Source organism: Syngnathus floridae, chromosome 6 (genome assembly GCF_059516105.1).
Source record: "Syngnathus floridae isolate MCC-2025c chromosome 6, RoL_Sflo_1.0, whole genome shotgun sequence".
Lineage (NCBI taxonomy): Eukaryota > Metazoa > Chordata > Actinopteri > Syngnathiformes > Syngnathidae > Syngnathus > Syngnathus floridae.
The window spans coordinates 10,997,631-11,018,007 of record NC_142418.1 but is presented as its reverse complement, the minus strand read 5'-3'; the positions used below and the strand labels follow the sequence as shown (position 1 = coordinate 11,018,007).

The 20,377-nt window shown below is 41.1% G+C and overlaps 3 protein-coding genes and 2 long non-coding RNA genes across 6 annotated transcripts; 3 read left to right on the top strand and 2 right to left on the bottom strand.

Annotated features, from left to right (window-relative positions):
* Positions 1-381: 381 nt before the first annotated feature.
* Positions 382-3,843, bottom strand: LOC148396509 (uncharacterized). Of its 2 annotated transcripts, none has more exons than XR_015859040.1 (3): positions 3,795-3,843; positions 1,941-2,047; positions 382-1,528 (listed from the first exon to the last, which is right to left on the bottom strand). It is a non-coding gene; the product is annotated as an uncharacterized LOC148396509 (long non-coding RNA). The 2 variants fall into 2 exon arrangements; XR_015859041.1 differs by lacking the exon at positions 3,795-3,843 and adding an exon at positions 3,447-3,538 and having other exon boundaries at positions 1,941-2,042.
* Positions 499-2,797, top strand: LOC148396510 (tumor susceptibility gene 101 protein). Its single transcript, XM_088378565.1, has 5 exons — positions 499-972; positions 1,054-1,119; positions 1,206-1,369; positions 1,441-1,543; positions 1,956-2,797. The coding sequence occupies exons 1-5, from the start codon at positions 807-809 to the stop codon at positions 2,072-2,074; spliced, it is 618 nt and encodes a 205-aa protein (XP_088234691.1). The 5' UTR covers positions 499-806; the 3' UTR covers positions 2,075-2,797.
* On the top strand, positions 2,814-9,550 carry tsg101a (tumor susceptibility 101a). The gene is made up of 10 exons (XM_088378563.1): positions 2,814-3,174; positions 4,550-4,637; positions 4,810-4,875; positions 5,053-5,216; positions 5,333-5,459; positions 5,999-6,056; positions 6,143-6,237; positions 7,793-7,995; positions 8,322-8,561; positions 8,648-9,550. Exons 1-10 carry the CDS (start codon positions 3,133-3,135, stop codon positions 8,735-8,737), a joined length of 1,173 nt encoding a protein of 390 aa, XP_088234689.1. The 5' UTR covers positions 2,814-3,132; the 3' UTR covers positions 8,738-9,550.
* Positions 9,551-10,134: 584 nt separating this feature from the next.
* On the bottom strand, positions 10,135-15,854 carry ldha (lactate dehydrogenase A4). Its single transcript, XM_088378564.1, has 8 exons — positions 15,690-15,854; positions 13,876-14,001; positions 13,076-13,193; positions 12,829-13,002; positions 12,553-12,726; positions 12,317-12,434; positions 11,296-11,419; positions 10,135-11,110 (listed from the first exon to the last, which is right to left on the bottom strand). The coding sequence occupies exons 2-8, from the start codon at positions 13,999-14,001 to the stop codon at positions 10,946-10,948; spliced, it is 999 nt and encodes a 332-aa protein (XP_088234690.1). The 5' UTR covers positions 15,690-15,854; the 3' UTR covers positions 10,135-10,945.
* A 580-nt stretch (positions 15,855-16,434) lies between these two features.
* LOC148396506 (uncharacterized) lies at positions 16,435-20,169 on the top strand. Its single transcript, XR_015858930.1, has 3 exons — positions 16,435-16,552; positions 17,156-17,213; positions 20,039-20,169. It is a non-coding gene; the product is annotated as an uncharacterized LOC148396506 (long non-coding RNA).
* Positions 20,170-20,377: the final 208 nt, after the last annotated feature.

Here is a 20,377-nt window from a genome sequence, read left to right as displayed (position 1 = left end):
GAGAGATGGAATATCAACTCACATCTAAATGCTAAGTTTGCGGTTACATTATTGTTGTACTAAATAACGTTGTCGTACAGAGGCCCTGAAATGCAGAACACAAGAGAAAATAACTAAAAGCAAATCAAAAACTACAACAGCAAATTAAAAAAACTTGACAAAAAATAGATAAACACAACAGCCATTTAAAAAACACAACATTTAACTAAACACAACTGTAAATAACTAAAAACAACAGCAAATTAAAGAACAACAAACAATTAAACACAATCCCAAATTACAGATGGATTGTTGCTTTTTCTTCAACAACTTATATTTAATATCCACAGTTCAACTTTGTCATTTTAAGTTTGTGTCAAATTGGGACTTTACCTATTGGTTAAAAACACAAGAATTACTTTGATCAAGACTTAAAACTCACGTACGATAGCAGACAACAGAAGTAAAACATACTCTTTATTTATTGAAAGAAATTACCTTCTATGTAACAAACATGCTCATTTAATGGGTCACGGAAAATAGAACAGTGTTTTTTTGGGCCATATAACCTAATTATTATATTATGGTTATGGTAAGTCACGTGTTTGTACTATCATTATGCTGTTCTCTTATTGGCTCTGAGGGGGTCCATAAAGTTGTGTTCTTTCCCTTAAGCACACGGAAAGAAAAATCAAAGCTTAGTGAGTGTTGGTGAGCTACAGACAAGGCAAGACATATTTTTTCTTTTTAGATACACACACAATCATGACAACCTGCAAAAACACCATAAAGAAAATGCTACCAAAGGTAAGGGAACATAATATTGTATGTGTATGGTGAGAAAAATATTCCTATTCCTGTCATTCCTATTATTCTCTTTTGAGTGTATGCTTGTTTCCGTTGCACAGACTTATCTTAGTAAACATGTGGCGGATGAAATACATGTTGCATTGATCCATTTCAAAGGCCTTGTTCCAGTGGTGGATGAATACAGTAAGGAGCTTACACACAAAAAAAGATTCATTTTTCTTTGATAATCGTGGGCTTTAAAACACTCATGTTCCTTCTTTATAGTTTACAGTGATGGAACCACCAAGTTCTTGATGAGTCTTACAGGAACTATCCCCATCCTTTTTGAAGGTAATAATTTCACATTTTATATCAGGTGCAATAAAGCATTGTACGATCGGTGATAAATATTCTAACTGTTCCTGGCATTCTGTTAGACAAAAGTTATAACATCCCCATATGTGTGTGGCTCGAGGAGTCCTACCCTAAATCAGCCCCCATCTGCTACGTCAAGCCCACGAGGGAGATGATGATCCTGCGGGGAAACTACGTCTCCAGCAATGGTGACGTCTTGTTGCCGTACTTGCAGGAGTGGAAGCAGGTGAGCAGCACACGTGAGAGGTTCGCAGTATGTGCATAGGATAAGCTGACTTTTTCGTGGCACTCTCTCAGGGGAAGTGTGACCTGGTGAGCCTCCTGCAGGTGATGGTTGCCATGTTTGGAGACCTCCCTCCTATCTGTATGCAGCCTCATCGTCACCCTGCACAAACATCCTGTGAGTAAATATAATCATATGTTTTGGCAAAAAATGCGTAACATGCAGAAAGAAAAAAACAGATAGGCAACTTTTCGCACAGAATTTGTGCACTAACCAACCATATCATTACAATGAGTTCCCATGCACATGCCAAAGTCAAATTGAAGTGCTGTGTCCAAGAAAATAACGTCAAAAATTTAATCATGGTTAGTATTGATCGACACTGTTACAGTGACAAAAACAAGGAATACTAATTCCATGTGCAGTAATGTGTTTTGATTTAAGTTTGCAATGAATAAGAAAAATCAGGAAAAGAAAAAACATTTTTCTCTGTCCAAGATATCAGCTAAGTTATAACTGGGTCATATCTAATCAAGTCTGAGATATTGTATTTATATACTTTGTCATTCATTACCTGTCCTCAATATAGGTTCGCTGCAGTTCCACAAACAATCACAGGTGCTTTCCCGGACAGACGGCAGTTTGTATTTGTCTTTATCAACTGAAGATGGGCAACCTGTCCTTCAAGGAAATGAAACCAGCTGTTAAAAGATTTCAACATTAACTTGTTGCTTGTGAAAAATATCTCGGGCACAGTATAACATGAACATAATTGGTTGTTATTTGATTCATTTCATTCTTTTGTCAGTCAAGAACTAGCATTTTATCATTACATGTATATAAATGACTTGCAATGTAATTGTAAGATTTAAGATGCATTGCCTCGTATATACTGTTTACTATCATATTGTACATTAAGCCTATGTGTGTGCATATATATATAAATTTTGTAAATCATGCATGTATGTGTATATACGTATTTATTTAACATATACTACACATCCTTATCATTATCCAGCTGTCTGTCCGTCCGTCTGTCTGTCCGTCCGTCCGTCTGTCTGTCCATCCATCCATCCATCCATCCATCCATCCATCCATCCATCCATCCATCCATCCATCCATCCATCCATCCATCCATCCATCCATCCATCCATCCATCCATCCATCCATTCATTGAGCAGTAGGCGGGGGACACCCTGAACTGGTCGCCAGCCAATCGCAGGGCACACAGAGACAAACAGCCATTCACACGCACAGACAATTTGAAATGGTTAGGTTTTGAAATATGGTATAAGCACTTTCTTTCGGTGAAATGTCACTAAATTATTAAGGCAAGAGAACAAACTAAATTCCCGTTTCAATTATTTCTGTGCTCTATCTGCTGGTTAATGCTGTATCAAATGGTGTTGCTAATAAAGTTTTTACAAATAAAACGTCATCATTTCCCCGGAAAATGTCGGGCATAGTACCGGAAATACGTTGTGTTGTTAGTCTCAAACGAACATATAATGTTGTTTGTACCGAGCAGTTAGTGTACCATTAGTCTTGCGTGTACTGCTTCGATCTGAGTTAACAAGATAAACATCCACTCTGTTCAATTGGACGTTTTATTTCAAATAGCCGGATTTTTTGTGTTTAGTTCGTCCCGGGGTTTTGCTAATATTAGCATAGCATTTACTGGATTCTCGCTAGCGAGATTCAGATTCTGCTAGCTACTGACTTATTTATTCGGTTATCATAAAAAAAAACACCTTAACAGGGAAACAATGGCGGTTGTCAACGAAGGAGCCCTGAAGAAAATGCTGAAGGTAAACCTTTCTCTTGCTGAGTATCGTAACTTGTTAGCATGTTAGTTAACATCAACGTAACATAACAGTACAGTAGAGTGGCCATTTCCTGGTTTGTTAAATGGCGTATTAGTTTAAACATTGTATTGTTTAATCTGTTTATTGTACTCCCTCACCCGGTCAGTGTCGTCAATATTTGTTATTGATTAACCGAAACCTGTATTTTCTGATGCACTAACTTTTTTTTTTAGGATAACAATTTCACACCTTGAAGGAATGTTTAACATATTAACCCGCAATTCGGCTTGCTCCGTCCAAACCAAGTAGTAAGGAACTACATATGTGGGGTTTACACGATGGTGTAGGGACGTGACAACAACTTTACCCGACCAGAAAGATCTTGAACAAAGGAATAAACCATTTTGTGAAGTATGTTAAGAATAAAGGAAATTTTGACATTTTAAAAGCTTCGAATAGCGGGCAAAAACAATGGAATGTCCTGTGACTGAGTTTTTGTGCGAAGCTGTGGGCGCTGTTAGGGACATCATTTAGAGATGAGAAAAGCGTAGCAAACGACTACGTGTGCCTTAAAAGCCATATTTGTTGTGCGACCTCCTTCTGCCTGTTGTTTACTTGGTTACCGGTGCTCTGGAATTCCTTCTTAACCGTCGAGATGTCCTACCAATGCCCTGTGCGCTTGCGTGCTCTTGCTCACAACCCCCGCTCAGAACGTCCTACCCGTTTATACGTATCTTTCTACATACTATATTATTAATGAGTAAATCCAACTGTCAGAACGCCCTACCTGCTCATATGTATTCTGAAGTATAATCTTAGGAGGTTATTTCTATTGTCAGGATTGTCCTACCTGCTTGTAGTATTTTCTCAAGGGATCTTTAGAAGGTTCTACCTGTATTCATCTTAATAAAGCCAACTGAAAGCACAGGATATTGTACTTCTGCTGTCAAATTAGCCATTGGTAGGACGTTTCTCACAGGTAGGACATTTTGGCGGAACACTTCCAAAGTGAGGCAACAGATTCCTAAAGCAAGGCAACAGAAGATTCCACTGTACAGCATCTCTAAACATAGATGCGATAAACATATTTTTAACTAGGCAGAATTGTTTTTTCAGAGAAGAGTTCAAAACATACCTGTGTAGCGTGATCATACAAAAATCAATGCACAAAGAATGGCTGAAACCAGTGCGTCGTCACAGCCGTACATTGTTTACTAAAGGCACTCAAATATGTTACGTTTTCGTGCTCCCCACCAATACTACCGATACAGATCAATAAAAAAATGACTAACACGTCAAACCTTTCATTTTGCTTTAGGTTGTGTTTAAACTATAGGAAAAAAATGTCATCACTCATTTCCTGTTTATCATATTCCAGCAATATAAATACAGGGACCTGACTGTTCGTGAAATCACCAACGTCATCTCTCATTACAAAGACTTGAAGCCCGTAATGGATGGCTATGGTAAGCCAATATTCTTATTCATTCCTATAGTCATAGGTCAAACACAATCTGCTCTGAGTCCAAAGTCCAAATTGTATTAGAGATTCCACGCTACCTCATTCTTGGGTGACTGAATATACAGTGATATGTGAAACTAGTTCGCATCTCCTCACTGGCTCAACTTGCTTTTCAGTGTTCAACGATGGATCTACTCGGGACCTGATGAGTTTAACAGGAACAATCCCTGTAACCTTTAGAGGTACATACAGTGTTCTTATTTTTGTTTTGGATGTCACTGTAAAAATATTGATTAATTATTCTGTTAAGTATTTTGATTCACGTGCTCCAGGTCACTTAAACATACAGTTTCATGCTGGTGCACTGCACATAGAGATGATATATTTCCGCTTTCTGTAATCTGTGTGTTTCCTTGTAGGCAGCATCTACAACATCCCAGTGTGTCTTTGGATGCTGGACACATATCCCTTCAACCCACCAATTTGTTTTGTTAAACCAACCAGCACCATGATGATCAAAGTTGGTAAACATATTGATGCCAATGGAAAAATCTACCTACCTTATCTACACGAGTGGAAGCATGTAAGCAAAGTTATTGTATCTTAATATTATTTCATGGGTGCTTGTTATTAAATTCTGCTAAATACCAATTATTTTTTTCTGTGAGAATCTTTCACCTTTTCCTCTTTGTTTTCCAGCCCCAGTCAGACCTGTTTGGTCTCATTCAGGTGATGATTGTGGTGTTTGGAGAAGAGCCACCAGTGTTTTCTCGCCCCACCACACAAACGCCTTACCAGGCTTTCCAAGCTGCTGGACCTCCTAATTGTAAGTGGTACAGGTTACTATTATCTTTCTTTCCGCGTGTGGTTAAATGACTCTATTACCCAGTCTAACACCAGGTGGCGCCTAATCCCCATGAGGAAATATTTTTAAAAACGCAGGCACCCAGATAGTATGGGCTTTGAGACCACTAAGGCTAGACGATTATAGAAAAAAATCATAATAACCACAATTATTTTGATTAAGATTGTGATTATTTGAAGGATTATCCATTGATTTTTAAAACTTACAAAGTAGGGTGAAACACTGTTTCCCACCATTCGGATATTCTGATGTGACTCCAGACAGACCCTGCGGAGAATGTACCCTGATTGGTAGTAATGGCGTATCTAAAACAAAACATAATTAATTCAACTAATTGACGTTTAATATCTACATGAATTAGTTATTTGTGTGACTACCTCTCCCACTGTTCTACACATTCTTACGACCAGGTACTCCTTCTGCCAGGAACACAAAGTTCTTGGGCTTTTCAGTCTGAATGCCACTGATGTGATTGTGTTGTCCTCTTCCTGTTATATCAGCTTCCTACGTACCTGGCATGCCCGCAGTTTCACCTTATGGCCCAAGTCCGAACGCAGGGTAAGGTGTTTCACAATCATGCGCAAACACAAGTTTTGCGTGACAAGCATGCTCAGTAGCAAGAGCTGTTCAATCTTATTTTGCAGCGGTTACCCAGGTTACCAGTACCCAGGGGGCAACTCTTACCCGGCTACTTCCGGTCCCACTCACTACCCCGCCCAGACTCCCGTGTCCACAGTGGGTGTGTATTACATCTAACAGCTCTCATCATGACACACTCTGTGCAATGACACTCGATTCAAATTCTGTAGTTTTGTAAAATACAACAACATAGCAATAGTTTCTGATTGTGACAATACTTTTGCTCTACCTGAACGTAGAGCAGGTACTTTATTTTTTACTTTGCCACATATGTTGCAAAGTTGCTGACATCGCACAATAGTTTGTGCAGTGGTGGTGTAAGATAATTCAGGAATAGGTTTCACATGAAAAGGAGGGGGGGGAAACTGATTTTGTGAGTAGCAAACTGAGTAGTTGATGGTTCACTGTACAGTAAAGGAAAAAGAAGCTCGGATACAGTGTTATATGTTGAAGTACCGCTTAAATGATTTATAGTGAAGCTGATCAGATCAAATGAAGCCTCCCCATCTTTCTGTGGAGTTAACTGCAAATTCAGCCATGTGACCTTCTTACTGAAACCCTCTCACCCTGGGCCTGACTTTGGTGGCATGCTGAACCGACAAGCGAAAGGTCATCTAATGTAACTAGAGTTGGGAGCAGTAAAGGCCAACAGGACCTACAGTATGGAAGAAAGAGAGTCCTCTCTGGTTATTAGTGCTATATTTGGGGAGGTAAAAGTAACGGCACACAAAGACGAACCTGTGATCAGCTGGTTGGAAGCAGTATTGAAACACCAGTAGACTGTCTGCCACTTGGAGGACTTTTGGTGGTCTCCTATATTTAGTAGTGGGGTGGGGGATCATTTCTGACATTTGTAGTGCTGAGTCAAAACTGACCTGTACATGCTGTAGCGGTGACTTGAAGAAGACATATCGAATGCACGTTTTTAGGTGCTTTCATAAATCAGTTTTTGTCACTAAAAAAAAAAAGAAAGTGGCCTCGCAACTGTGATTTAATTTTCAGTTGACAGCAAGAGGCAAAATGGCTGCCCGCTGAAATGGATAAAAACGGCTCAATTTTGCGGCTTAAATCAAATTCAACCAACGCAATATTAATCAGAATGCCACAATCCGACTATTGGGGGAACATATAACACATTATTGTAAAGAAAGTTTGTGTTGACTTCCCCTTTAATCGTTTCAAATGAGCTCTAGTGAGGTGCACTGATATCAAGCGGTATGTTGACTTTTAAGGCCAATGTTTACTGAAAGTGGAACCTCATATTGAAAAAGGAGGCTAAAGAACACATCTGTATTAATAATGACAGTGTTAGGTCTAAATACGATTAGACATTAAATCACTCGCTGAAATGAAGAGAAGACACCCAGAACAGGTTTACTCGCGAGGAGAACGATAGAGAAAGCAATCTCAGTTAAAACCTCCATCAGTTCTGAGTCCTTACTCCACGTGCCCCTCTTTTTAATGTTATGGTTGCCCTGGTTACAGAGGGGTTGCTACACTAAGGGAGGGGAGATTGTGTCTGTAGCAACGTTGATTAGCTAAAGAATGTAGTGTGGTATGAATTAGCATTCATCAGCACTCCAGGTCTGGCAGGCCAAGGCCTCACTTAAAATTAATCCAACAGACAGGCTTAAAACGAGTGTCACTTTGTTTAGGCTCCAACAGAGACGGCACCATAGGTGAAGACACGATCCGTGCGTCGCTGATCTCAGCTGTTAGCGACAAGCTTCGCTGGAGGATGAAGGAAGAAATGGACAGGGCTCAGGCCGAGTTGGATGCCCTCAAGCGAACAGAAGAAGATCTCAAAAAGGGCCATCAGAAACTGGAGGACATGATCTCCAGATTGGACCAGGAAGTGGTAATGAGTTTATTTCTTTCAGTGGAACAATCTGAATTTCTACCTCATCTATTTTTAAAATTCAAATTACGGAGTGTGTTGGGAGCAATGTATCTCGTGTTGCATCCTCTTTTCGACTGACACTGGACACATTGGTATTATGCAGAAGAATGCCCAAATTACCGTTAAAACAGTTTATCCTGTTTACGCAGTCATGCCTTGGTCATGGAAGGTTTTGTTAGCTAGAGGTGCCTTTGGAAAAGTCAGTTTTACCACAAAGAAGTACATGTGACATTGTGAAAAGGTTTACATCTCGGGGTTCACTGGACTGTCATCTTTTGGGTCAGGCTGACGTCGACAGGAACATTGAGTTGCTGAACCGCAAGGATGAGGAGCTGACCGAGGCCCTGGAGAAGATGGAGAACCAGTCGGAGAACAACGACATCGATGACATCATTGTGCCGACGGCCCCCCTGTACAAACAGATCCTGAACCTGTACGCTGAGGAAAATGCCATCGAGGACACCATCTTCTACCTGGGAGAGGCCCTCCGTAGGGGCGTCATAGACCTGGAGGTTTTTCTCAAGGTCCATTTCAACACAACTTTTAGATACAAACACATACTACATAATTTATGTGTATCAGTATTGATTCATCCCTTCTTTTCCTCCAGCACGTACGCCTTCTGTCCAGAAAGCAGTTCCAACTCCGCGCCCTCATGCAGAAAGCCCGCAAGACCGCCGGCCTCAGCGACCTCTACTGAGGGACACGAGCAGAAAACAGACATGTCTTTGGGCCCTCTGGTTCTCTTTCTTGTCCCTCTGTGTTGTGTCCCATCTTTAATGGACCACTGGGTTGCTTAAACACTCCTAAGATTTGTCCGTGACTTGGATTAAACCAAATGCTTGAGAGATTTTCCCAACACTCACACCCATGTCTGTTTTTAGCCAGGCAGCCTTGTTTGTTGAGTAAGCACAAAATATCGGGTGCTAGCTGTTGAGACACCCCTTGTCACGAAAAGGTTAAGCTCTGATATGAACACCAAATGTGATTAAGAAGACCCTTGATATAGTGCTGCATGCAGCCTAAGCCACATTCAGAAGCCCCCCCCCCCCCCCCCCTCCTAATTTGGATATGCTTTATTCCATGAACCTGTATTGTTTGTCTTGCCTCTCCTCTTTCCATTTTCATTGTACGTGTCAGCTGCTCAGGTTAGCCCTCCAATTTGACTGTTTGGCTGCATTAGCAACTAATCATGTACAGTAGCTCTTCTACTCTGTACAGTCTCTCTCGAGGACATTTTTACAAAGAATATCCACATTTTTTGGTGTCTGTTGTTTCTGGTAAGAAATTAGTTCACTGTATAAACCTTTTTTGTAGGGTACAAAAGATTATTACTAATCAAATGTTAAGTTAAGACACCTCTTGTTTAACTTAGCCCACTACTAAATGCACTTTGAAATGTATCATAGCGTATCTGCTGTTATTTTTTGTTTCCAGTTAAACCATAGATCATCTTTTGTGTCTGTAAATTTATGTAAATCCATTCAAATTAAAGACCCGATTTGATGGCAAATCAATAAGATTTTGTGGGAAAGACCACTGCTCTTCAAATTGAGTCGGGTCACTTTTCCACCAGGACAATGCACCAATCCACAACTCTATTCGTGTTTCCAATTATTTGACCAGGATGGGCATCAAAACATTTGATTGTTCCCCAACCTCATAGACAGTTGTTTTGAGACCATTGAGGGCATGAAAGAGGCCGAGATAAGGGTCGTGGACACATTCACATCAGAGATATTTCCAGTGGGCTTTCCGGACATTTTGAAACAATCCAAGGGGGGGGAAAAAAAAGCATATGGCATCAGTTTTGTCACAACAACCTTAGTTTGGAATCGCTCTTCTATCACACTTGGCCTCATTAGTCTTGTGGGGCACGTATAGACAAGACTCGAGCTATTTTTTACCCCCTTTATCAAAAACATTAAGATGAGCCTTGTAACTTCAGGACTTGAATATGATTTATTGCCCATACTACATAGATAAGCGTGACCTATGAAAGTCATACTGCGAAAACAAGCGGTAAATCTTAATGCTGCTTTTTATAAATTACTCTATAGTCCTGTTATAAATGAAATGAAAAGGTTGACAGGTAAGTTCTTGTTTCTGTATCCTGGCTTTATTTGATGCTACAGGATGTAAAAATATCTCCAGATGCGGTTGATCATCTTCCTGATAAATAACACTGGAAACAATAAATATGTATCATCTGCAGTAATGGCTATTCAGAAAATAACACCATTACACTCTGTTCATGTCCTTTAGAAATTAGATGGAGAAAAAAATAAATCTCTTTGAGGGCATTATGGTGTGCAAACAACATATTTTTGTCTATATTGATATCTATTCAGTAGCATCCCTAAACAGGAGTGGAGTGAATTTCCAATGTCTGTTATCTGACTTGTCAGTGCACGTTGTGTGTGAAGAAGGCCTTAGATTACGATTACATCAGTTGGACAAGAAATCTGCCCCCACTGAGAATGGAATGTCTCCATCAGACTCAAGAAAAAGAAAGACAAGGGGACCAAATGGACAAAAAACGGACACACAGCTTTTACAGTGTTGACAGACTATACACAAAGCATACAAGGAGTGTATAGAATAAGACCCAACAGTGCACAGTAACAATATGTAGAATTTTAGACACAAATTCCCAGCTCTCGACACAGTGTGACCTCTAAAGCTAAATAGTTGTGATTCTTGTTATACGTATTGTGAAAGGAGCGGACAGCAAAAAGAACAATACACTTAATGCTTGTTAATATGTGAAAGTAGCTACCACTTTTTGCAACTTCATAGGTCTTAATGGAGGCCTTTTACCACAGAGGGACACAACACAGAATGGATGCGCTCGGGCTAGTTTGTTTAGTTGGGGGTTGAAGAACTGTACCATGGGGCGCTACACTCTTCACAGAGTGAGCTCCTTTTGGACAGCCCACAGTGTCTCGGCGCTCTTCACCAGATGCTGCTGCTCGTCGGGCTTCAGGCTCATGTTGATGATGTCCGACAGGCCCTTGTTGCCCAGAACGCAGGGGACGCTAAGGAAAACCTCCTCTTTCACGCCGTACATCCCCTGCCGAACGTTACATGCATTAGCTGTCATATATCATCACTCACTTAGCACAATCTTATAAGAAACCACATAAGAGCTTTAGCCACACTGTTTTTTTAATTAATGGCACAGTAAAGTGGTTAATGAACAGCTCGTTTGTTTGAGTTTGGTTTGTTAGATTGAGTTGCACAATAACGTGACCTTACCTTGACGAGTGTGGACACGGGATGAACTTTGTGCATGTTCTTGGTGATGCTCGCCACCAGGTCAGCCACAGACATCCCGATGGCCCATGAAGTGTAACCCTTCAGTCGGATCACCTCATAAGCTCTGCAGAGAACACACACACGAACACAGGATATGGCACAATTACAAACATTTCGAAATGCCTTTTTTCATCAGAGCCGTATTGCTAACATGATAAGGTATCATTGCCCCTAATGTCAAACAGGAAGCCTATTGTCCTGCAATAAGAACACTGCTCGGCAGAAAAGTCATGTTTATTTATTATGATTGTGTCCTATTGCCGCAATCTGACCGTTGGCAGCTACTCCTAGAGATACTAAAGTCTAAGCAGAAGTTCAGAGGGGATAAAACTTTTTCTGTTGTCCGTCTCTACTACTCTAATAAACTCTGGCTGCACATTAGGCAACGCCCCCGGACTCCAAATAAAAAGATGAAAAAGCCTGATGCTATCATTAGACCCCCTATTCATTTTATGGTTTATACAGTTTTATTTTATGCTCAGTATGTTATTTGTCATGTTTCATTTTAATGTATCCACAGCATGTTTCAACTGCGGTTGAAATTTCTCTTCAAATGAAATTGAGGAGCAGATTTGTGATGTGTACATGCAGATCTGTGACTATGTATTAACAGTAGTAACATAGTTCTGTTCTCTAATCCAGCCCATCAATCATTTACAAAGCAAGTCACAAATATTTATTTTACCTTATATTTGAATGACCTGGCCCTTCTCCCTGTTTTAAAAAAATATATATATATGGCCATGAAATAGAAATAGAAAAGTTTGCCCAAGCCTGGTCTAAGCGTATACTGTAGTGTTATGGTGTATAACCATCTAACACCAGGATGAAATTCCTCACTCAGGATGGTCAGCCTTGTGGACTTTGTGCCAATTAAACTTTACTGCTATCTCACAGAGGAACAGCGGGCATGCAAGTACATGATGGGTTTGCTTTGCAGATTTGTGGCAAATGTACTCACCCATCAACCACCATTTTGTGCACCGCCTTCCAGTCTTCGCTATCTCCTTCAGCGCCCATCTTAGGGTTGAGGCCCTGAAGACTGACACCAGCCACGTTCACGCCACTCCACACGGGCACTAAGAGAAGTCAAATAGCTCAGATAAGGCAAATTCAATGACTGGCAACCAGTATGATGCTATATTTGCACTGCGCCTGCATATCAGCTCCCATTTTATTTATAGTGATGACACATACCACTGGAGTCCCCGTGCTCTCCGATGATCCAGCCATGGCAGCTCGAAGGGTGGAGGTTCAGTTTCTCTCCCATGAGGTGGCGGAAACGGGCAGTGTCCAGGTTGGTTCCGGAGCCGATGACGCGATGATGTGGAAAACCGCTAAGCTTCCAAGCAACGTAAGTCAAGATGTCCACTGTTTGGGGAAAGAAGGACAATTCTACACTAAACTAAACAGTATAGTAACACAAAAAAGTGAAAGAAAAAAAATAGAAAAATAGTCGGACTCCTTGCTTACCTGGGTTAGAGACAACCATCAGGATGCAGTTGGGGCTGTACTTGACAATGTTGGGGATGATAAACTTGAAGATGTTGACATTGCGCTGCACCAGATTGAGGCGACTTTCTCCCTCCTGCTGGCGTGCACCAGCGGTCACCACCACCACCCTGGAGCCAGCTGTCACGCTGTAGTCTGGAGAATTCAAACATGCGAGCCTGATTGTAGATTACCAGATAGTTGTGATGGTTGTCAATTTGTTTCTCACCTTTGTCTCCCACAATCTTGTGCGTCTTCAGGAAGAAGGAGCCATGTTGCAGGTCCAGTGCTTCACCCTTCAGTTTGTCCTCCATCACGTCCACCAGTGCCAGCTCATCACACAGATCCTGATCAAGCAAATACAAAATGAACACATTCATGTGTGAGGCCATCAATTGTGCTGCAGGAAATCAATCCAATTCTACTGATCTAGTCTAAAAATATATATTAGTTATTGACTACATGCCAGCAATGGAAAGTGCCGAGCGGAACAATTAGCTACCCTAATACATTTTTGAGTAAACATGTATATACTTTTCTAGCATTTTCGTATGGCGGCGTGCCACGGCAATATTATGCACTGTGGCTCGAGAAAGGCTTGACTGGCGTAGAGTGTATTCTACCTATTACCAAAATTACAGAGAGGCCCACTTAAATTCCGAAAGAGGGATTGTAAAGCCCGAGAGCCACATCATGCATTTTCATGCTGCCCAGCTTTTGTCTTGGGGGGCCCTCTTTTACAGTGCCTCCATTATTCCGAAAGGCCAATTGTCAAGTGCATAGAATAAAAGGTAGGCATGTTCTTTAATAAAGCAAAGGTAGCATTTTCCATTCAATTCTAGCAATCATTCATAAAGTACATGCATGCAACATGAAACCTCTCTTCCTTACACTTTCTATACACGAGTGCAAACATACACTTTATTTGATACCATTATTATTATACAATATGAATTATGACAGCTGCATTGCATGGCCAATGTTAGAGTCACCAGACATTACTTTATGCTTTTTTTTCTTGTCTCTTACCTTGAGCAGAACACTCATGGCAGTGGCCATGCCCACCATGCCAACGCCCACCACCGTCACCTTGTTCCTGCTGCTCCCTGGCTCCTCCTTCAGCACATGGGTGATCAGTTTGTCTTTGGTGGCCATCTGTGGAAAGAAAAATGAGACTGGATCAGCCAAATGGACACAATGGATGTGCAACTTGGTGCTGAAACATGAGTAAGGGAGTTTAAATTATTTGTATTGTAATGAAAGGCTCATTTCGCAAGAGGTGAAGCAAAAAGCAAAATACTAGAAACGCACTCTGGATGGCTGCTAAGACATTGTTATGAATATCTCTGGAACACCTGTCACTTGCTCTGATGAATTCTGCCTTGATTTGTTTGCTGAGTGAACTCATTGATTCCCAGAGTCTCACTTCCCCAGATCACCATAGCAACCACTGCCTGGACAAGTGCGCTCTGCTTCAAAATCTCCCTAGCGAGACGCCCGTAGTTTCTCAGGACTGAGGGGCAGGGGATCATGTGTACGTGCAGCACAGCCCATCCCCCAACACACACACAATACTATTTATGGTTCCTTGAGAGTTCACTACTGACAAGCCTTTGCATGTCAATGTGATGTGGAGGTCACACACGAATGTGGAGAGGTCACACTTATAAGCAGGATGTACTGTGGTAGGTGATGCAAGACCTTTTGTGTTGGAAAAGTGAGCTTTGTTAACACAAAAAAGACCTTCTGTCACTTTCTGTACAGGTTCACACTGCCACTGAGCAGTATTCTTCTAGGGTAGCTTTTATTGTAGTACTTTGTAGTTGAAATGTATAAGGCAATCTATCCCATGAGAGATTTTTAAGATATGTTTGAATGTGGATGACAATACAAGTAATTTTATGAAATACAACAGAAGGATATTGTTACATAAACCAGGGCGGTCTGTTATTGAAAAACCCTGGGTTTTTGGCTTTCTTTCCTATAACTGGTCAACAGGCAGGAAGAGAGTCAACATTAGAAGCACAAATAGACACACAGCAGTGGAATGTCACTAACAGGACAGACACAATTTCCACTCTTCATTCATTACGTGCGATTGTTAAGGCTATTTTTTTATACACTGGGGCTATGCTTATACCACACATACGTTTAGGAGAGAAAAAAATGTTTTTTCCCCCTCACAAGATATTTAACAATATTATAACAGGTGTCTTGTGAGTAGAAAAAAATCATCGCGTGGATTACTAAAGCGCTCAAAACTCAGTTTGATGCTACATTCTTGGAACAAACTATAAATTCATCATATCATGTTTTAGCGTCAGAATCGATTATACAGATCTCTTCTGCGTCAGGCGTTGTTGGTCAAGCAGGATGGAGACCACTACCAGTGGAGAGGAGGAAGGGCGCCTCCATTTCACACTTACGTTACACTGCGACACGCACGCAAAGACCTCGATCTATTGGTGATGGAAGTTATTACCTCTCGACTGTCAGCGCATTTAATGTAAACGTCGACAGTGATCGGGATTTTTACGCTGCCAGCAACAAGTAGGAAATCTAGCTGAGCAAATGTGATTGGCTGAAATCATTATGATCCTGCGAAAAGTGTCTAGCTACCGTCTCCAATTTGTGTTACCACATCATGTGTGTGTACCGATCGTCTCAAACAGGTTTTTTTTTTTTTTGTAAATAAATACGCATGGGATGTCTCGGCCACTCATTTGAAGCTTATTCTCGAAATGATGCAGGCAAGTTTATCACGCCCCTTTCCGGTCAAATACATTTTATACACCCGGAAATCATCTTCACTTTTACTTACGAGAGATTTTAGGCCAACTTACCGTTTAAGCTTCGATGTAAAGGCTGGAATGCTTGTCGTTGGTTGCTGTCGCAGTTTTTCCGCAGAAGAGGTGCAGCTGGGTGGAAGGCTTCGCTTGTTATTTAAACAGTACTAACGCCTCCTCTTCGCTCCCCCCTCCCCTTCGTCGTAATACGTATTCCGAAACACGAATGAAAACTATCAGATAAGGGCGTGGCCACCGGGCAGACTGCGTGCTGGATGTCACGTCCCAGGCAGATGCGGAAGAAAACGGAACCACGATCTGTGCCGCCGCAGTGATCAAGCATCAGTACCAGAACTGGAATTATGGATAGTAACCAGTTTAACGTTGCATTAGGGGTATTCACTTAGTTGTGCACATCACGCGTGCGATTTCTCTCTGCCATTTAGCAACCTTGTTACAAGTTAAATTGGTCTTCATGTTAACAAATCCGATCATTTCCATCCATCCATTACCTTTTCTGGTTATTACAAATTGAATAAAACCTACAGTTATCATAGGGATGGCTATAATTTCATAATGTATACATTTAGCAAATTATTCAGGTTAAGTTTAATAATGCTACAAAATATTATTGTATTCGAGAACGTGTCTACTAAGCCGCAACGCAACTTACATTTTTCTGTGGTTCAATTGCATCATATAATTGATCAGTGCAGCTTTTGCGCCCCCAACTGTCAGCTTTTAGTAATGACAACAAAAGAATATCTTGCGCAACACTCTTGTCCGGTCTCTACACAAAGCTGATGCAACGAGCATTTGTTGCGTTATTACAAGTAGCTACAACACTGTCATTCATTCTTTTTGTTAATTAGTTCACAATGGGGTGACCCAACCCACGATGAGTCACTTTTGAACTACTGGTATGTAATAAAACCTTCAGGTTTAATAATCATGATTATTAAACTTCCGCGATGAAGAGCCAAGTTAACTAACATGGATGCGGGCTCGACCACGAGTGATGCCAAAGCATTATCAAACTTCTTATCAAAGCTAAATCGTCAATGTTGCAAAATTCAGTCAATTGTGTGTAAAAGTACATCTTCAATGAATGCACGAGTTTACTTTGACATTTTCAGTACTTTTCTTTTTCCATCAGGACATTTGGGATCATTAAATCATTTTTCAAGTTGATAATTCATAAGGCGAAATCTTGTAAACATTCAAAGAAAGACATTTGATATACATGGATATTATGGCCTTCAAAGATCCCAGATCAGAGTCCAATTGAAAATCTTTGGTGGACGTTGAAGAAAATGGTATATGGCAAGGCTCCAACCTGTAAATCGGATCTGTTGAACGCAATCAGAAAGTTGGAGTCAAATTGATGAGTATATGGTATTGTTTTATCACTCATTAGGCCTCTGAGACAGCGAGCTGTGAGAATGCAAGTCAGAGTACTCGTGGTATGTTGGAGTTCTTTTATCCTTTTTGTTTTTAATCAGTCCGTATTTTTTTCCCCTCAGAAATTAATCTTTTTTGTTTTATCCGGAGGAACTCTCGAGATAAATACTGGAGCGAGATGTGAGTATATGAACCAGTGGTCCATTAAACGCAATTCGCCAGCAGATGGTGCTAACATAAAGAGAATATGAATCTTGAAATGTACAGCACGATTAATTAAGACAATGGCGCTTTAATTCATCCGAGAGAATGAAATGATGAACAGAAAAGAGAAGAATCTGTCTAAAACTTTGTCAAAGTTATGATTACTCATTTGTTTTCCAAGTTTTCTTCTCCTCCACTATGATTAATACATAATTCAAAGCGAGCACTGGTTAGCACGTCTGCCTCACAGTTAGGAGGGTTCGGGTTCGATTCCTCCTTGTGTGGAGTTTGCATGTTCTCTCCATGCCCGCGTGGGTTTTGTCCGGTGTCCTCCCACATCCCAAAAGCATGCTTGGTAGGCCGATTGAGCACTACAAATTGCCCTTAGGTGTGAGTGCGAGTGCGAATGGTTGTTCATCTCATTGTGCCCTACGATTGGCTGGCAACCGGTCCAGGGTGTCCCTCGCCTACACCCCGATGACTGCTGGGATAGGCTCCAGCACGCCTGCGACCCCCGTGAGTACAAGCGATATAGAAAATGGATGGAACGATCGAGGGCACATGTCACAGCACTATTTGGGCGGAAGGTGTGGTTCACCCTGCCTGAACTAAACACCAGCCAAACCACACCCACGGGTAATTTGGAACACACAGGAAGGTCAGAGACGGAATCGATCACTGCACCTCTGAACTGCGAGGCCAAAATGCTGGGCGGTGCTCCACCGTGCCGCCACCTAGATTGCTCAAGAACGTATGTATAAAAAAAAATAGTCCCACGTGAGGACTGATCAATAGCATAGATTAATGAAAAAATATTATAGTGAGCTGACATCAGTGATATGGAAAAACAACCATTCACACTGCCGTGGACACATATGGAAAATACAGAACAGGGGTCACTAACATGGTGACCTCTACGGACCCTATGAGTAGCACTCAAGCCTGTTGTAGCAATATCTCACCAGTGATGTCAAATTCCATTTTTCCAAGGACAGTTAGAAATCCGATCTGGGTTGCATTTAGTACCTGCAGTGTGTGTGAACTTTCCCCTTGTTACATGTCCCAATTTGCATCTGCCTCCATTTGGAATGTGATCAGGTAGTTGTATTCCTATCAGCCTTGTGGAGAAACAAATGCTAGTTTGTCACATTAGCGCCTCCGTTTGCTCCACAGGGTCAACAGTTTGCTATTGCACAGAGCATTGGGAACACGGTGTGTCTGCTTGAAGGTGATAGTATACACCCCTCGCAGGTTGCTGTATGCCGCAGAGCAATCTAATCGCCTCCGCGCACCTGCCTCTTCTGTTTAGAAATGGGGCCAATGAACACAGAGCCATCAATCATATGACGCTCAACTCACGATGCATACTGTTTGCGGTTTCTTGATGAATTTGTCTCACTCCTCATGCACATCTCCTTATCTCACCTTCCTTCCCATCTCCTCCACTTCCCTCACTCCCTCTGACTTCTTTTCTGGGTCCTAACACTCTGCTTGCAATTGATAACATCCCTGCTGGAGCTTCTTTTATTAGCCACCCACAGCCAGATTAAGCGGGGTAATAATATAGTAATCAACAGCAATTACACACCGTTAAGCCCAGGGAGAACTCTGCTGTGTACAGCAGCAAAAGTGACACTTTTACACAAATTGGATGTGTTTTAATGCAGGATGAAAGGGTGTGTGACTGTACATATATTTGCATGTGTTAGGCAAGTAGGGCAAATTCATTGTACCTTGTTTTGCCTGCAGTACCAATCCCTTTCTTATTATCACTACTTAGATAAAGCCCAGGCTCCCTGCAGTTCATAATCAAGTGCTAATTAAAGCCCCGATTGGACAGATTGTATGCACATCTGTGAAATTATTATTGAAAAATATGAATAGCAATGACGTACATCAGAGCAGCTGAGTGATGAAACATATCCAGTCCTGTGATCTTAATTGTCACTGGTGGAGTTACATATGTGGTGTATGATAATCACCTAGGAGAATACAGTAGGGCAGTGCCTCAACCTCTATTGGGCAGACGCCGCTGGTGCAAGACGTCAAAGTTGACAGACAACATAAAATGTGCTCACTATTCTGTTTTGAACGATACATTGCGTCATCACGACTTTTCACAAACGTGCTGAAAATGCAAGATCCCGATTCAAACAGAATGCATTCATTCTTTGATTCTGCTGTGTGACACTTTATTAGTTGATTATATTTTCTTTAAATACTTTGAAAAAAACTTTAGTAATGACAAAAAGTATGCATTATGTGAGTGTTTAACAAACATATACACTACAATACAATCTTGTTCTAGGTCCTGATCACGGTTACAGAAAAATTCTACCATCACTATTATGTTCTGTGCGGTAACTTGGAGCAGTTCTTTTAAATCTCAACCATCTGTGGAGCTAGAAGGGATTCTGCAGGGGCACCCCCCCCCCCCCCCCCCCCCACACACACACACGTTTGGCACCAAATAATTGACTTTTGGGTATTTTCCTTTTTTTTTAACATTTCTACCCAATAAAATAGTCTTTATCAGCTTTTACTCAAGAATTCTTGGGGGGGGTGTAAAATTGTCCACCAAAGGAAAAATAGCAGAGTGGTTAATAGCCAGTGATTTTAATAGAGTGTTAACAAGTTGATTAAGAACCCACTTTAACTACCTTTACTGTGATAAATAATTGATCATCTTGTAACACGTCTGAGTCACAGTTTTGAGGTTGAGTGTTTAAAACTGGGCTCTGGCTTTCCTTTGTGGTGTTTGCATGATACTTGTATAGTTGAGTGTTGTTGTTTTTTTGCAGGTACTCAAGCTTTCTCTCACATTCCAAACACATGGATGTTAGGCTAGTAAATAGTTATTTGTCTCTACAATGTGCCTGATGATAGACTAACAAGCAGTGCACGGTGTAGTCCAACTCTTGCCCCAAGTCAGGTGAGTTGTAGAGTCCAGGTCAGCTATGATTCTAATGAGGGCACAGCGTATAGAAAACTAATGTATAACAACAAGTAAAACACAAATTTTCATTTTAGTGTCTCACCTTGCCACTAAATCCTCCTCAATTCGTGCAACAAAAAGGGTGACTTTCTTTCATGGTTCTATGTTGCTAAAACACGTTGATGACCACGTTGACATTTGTTTG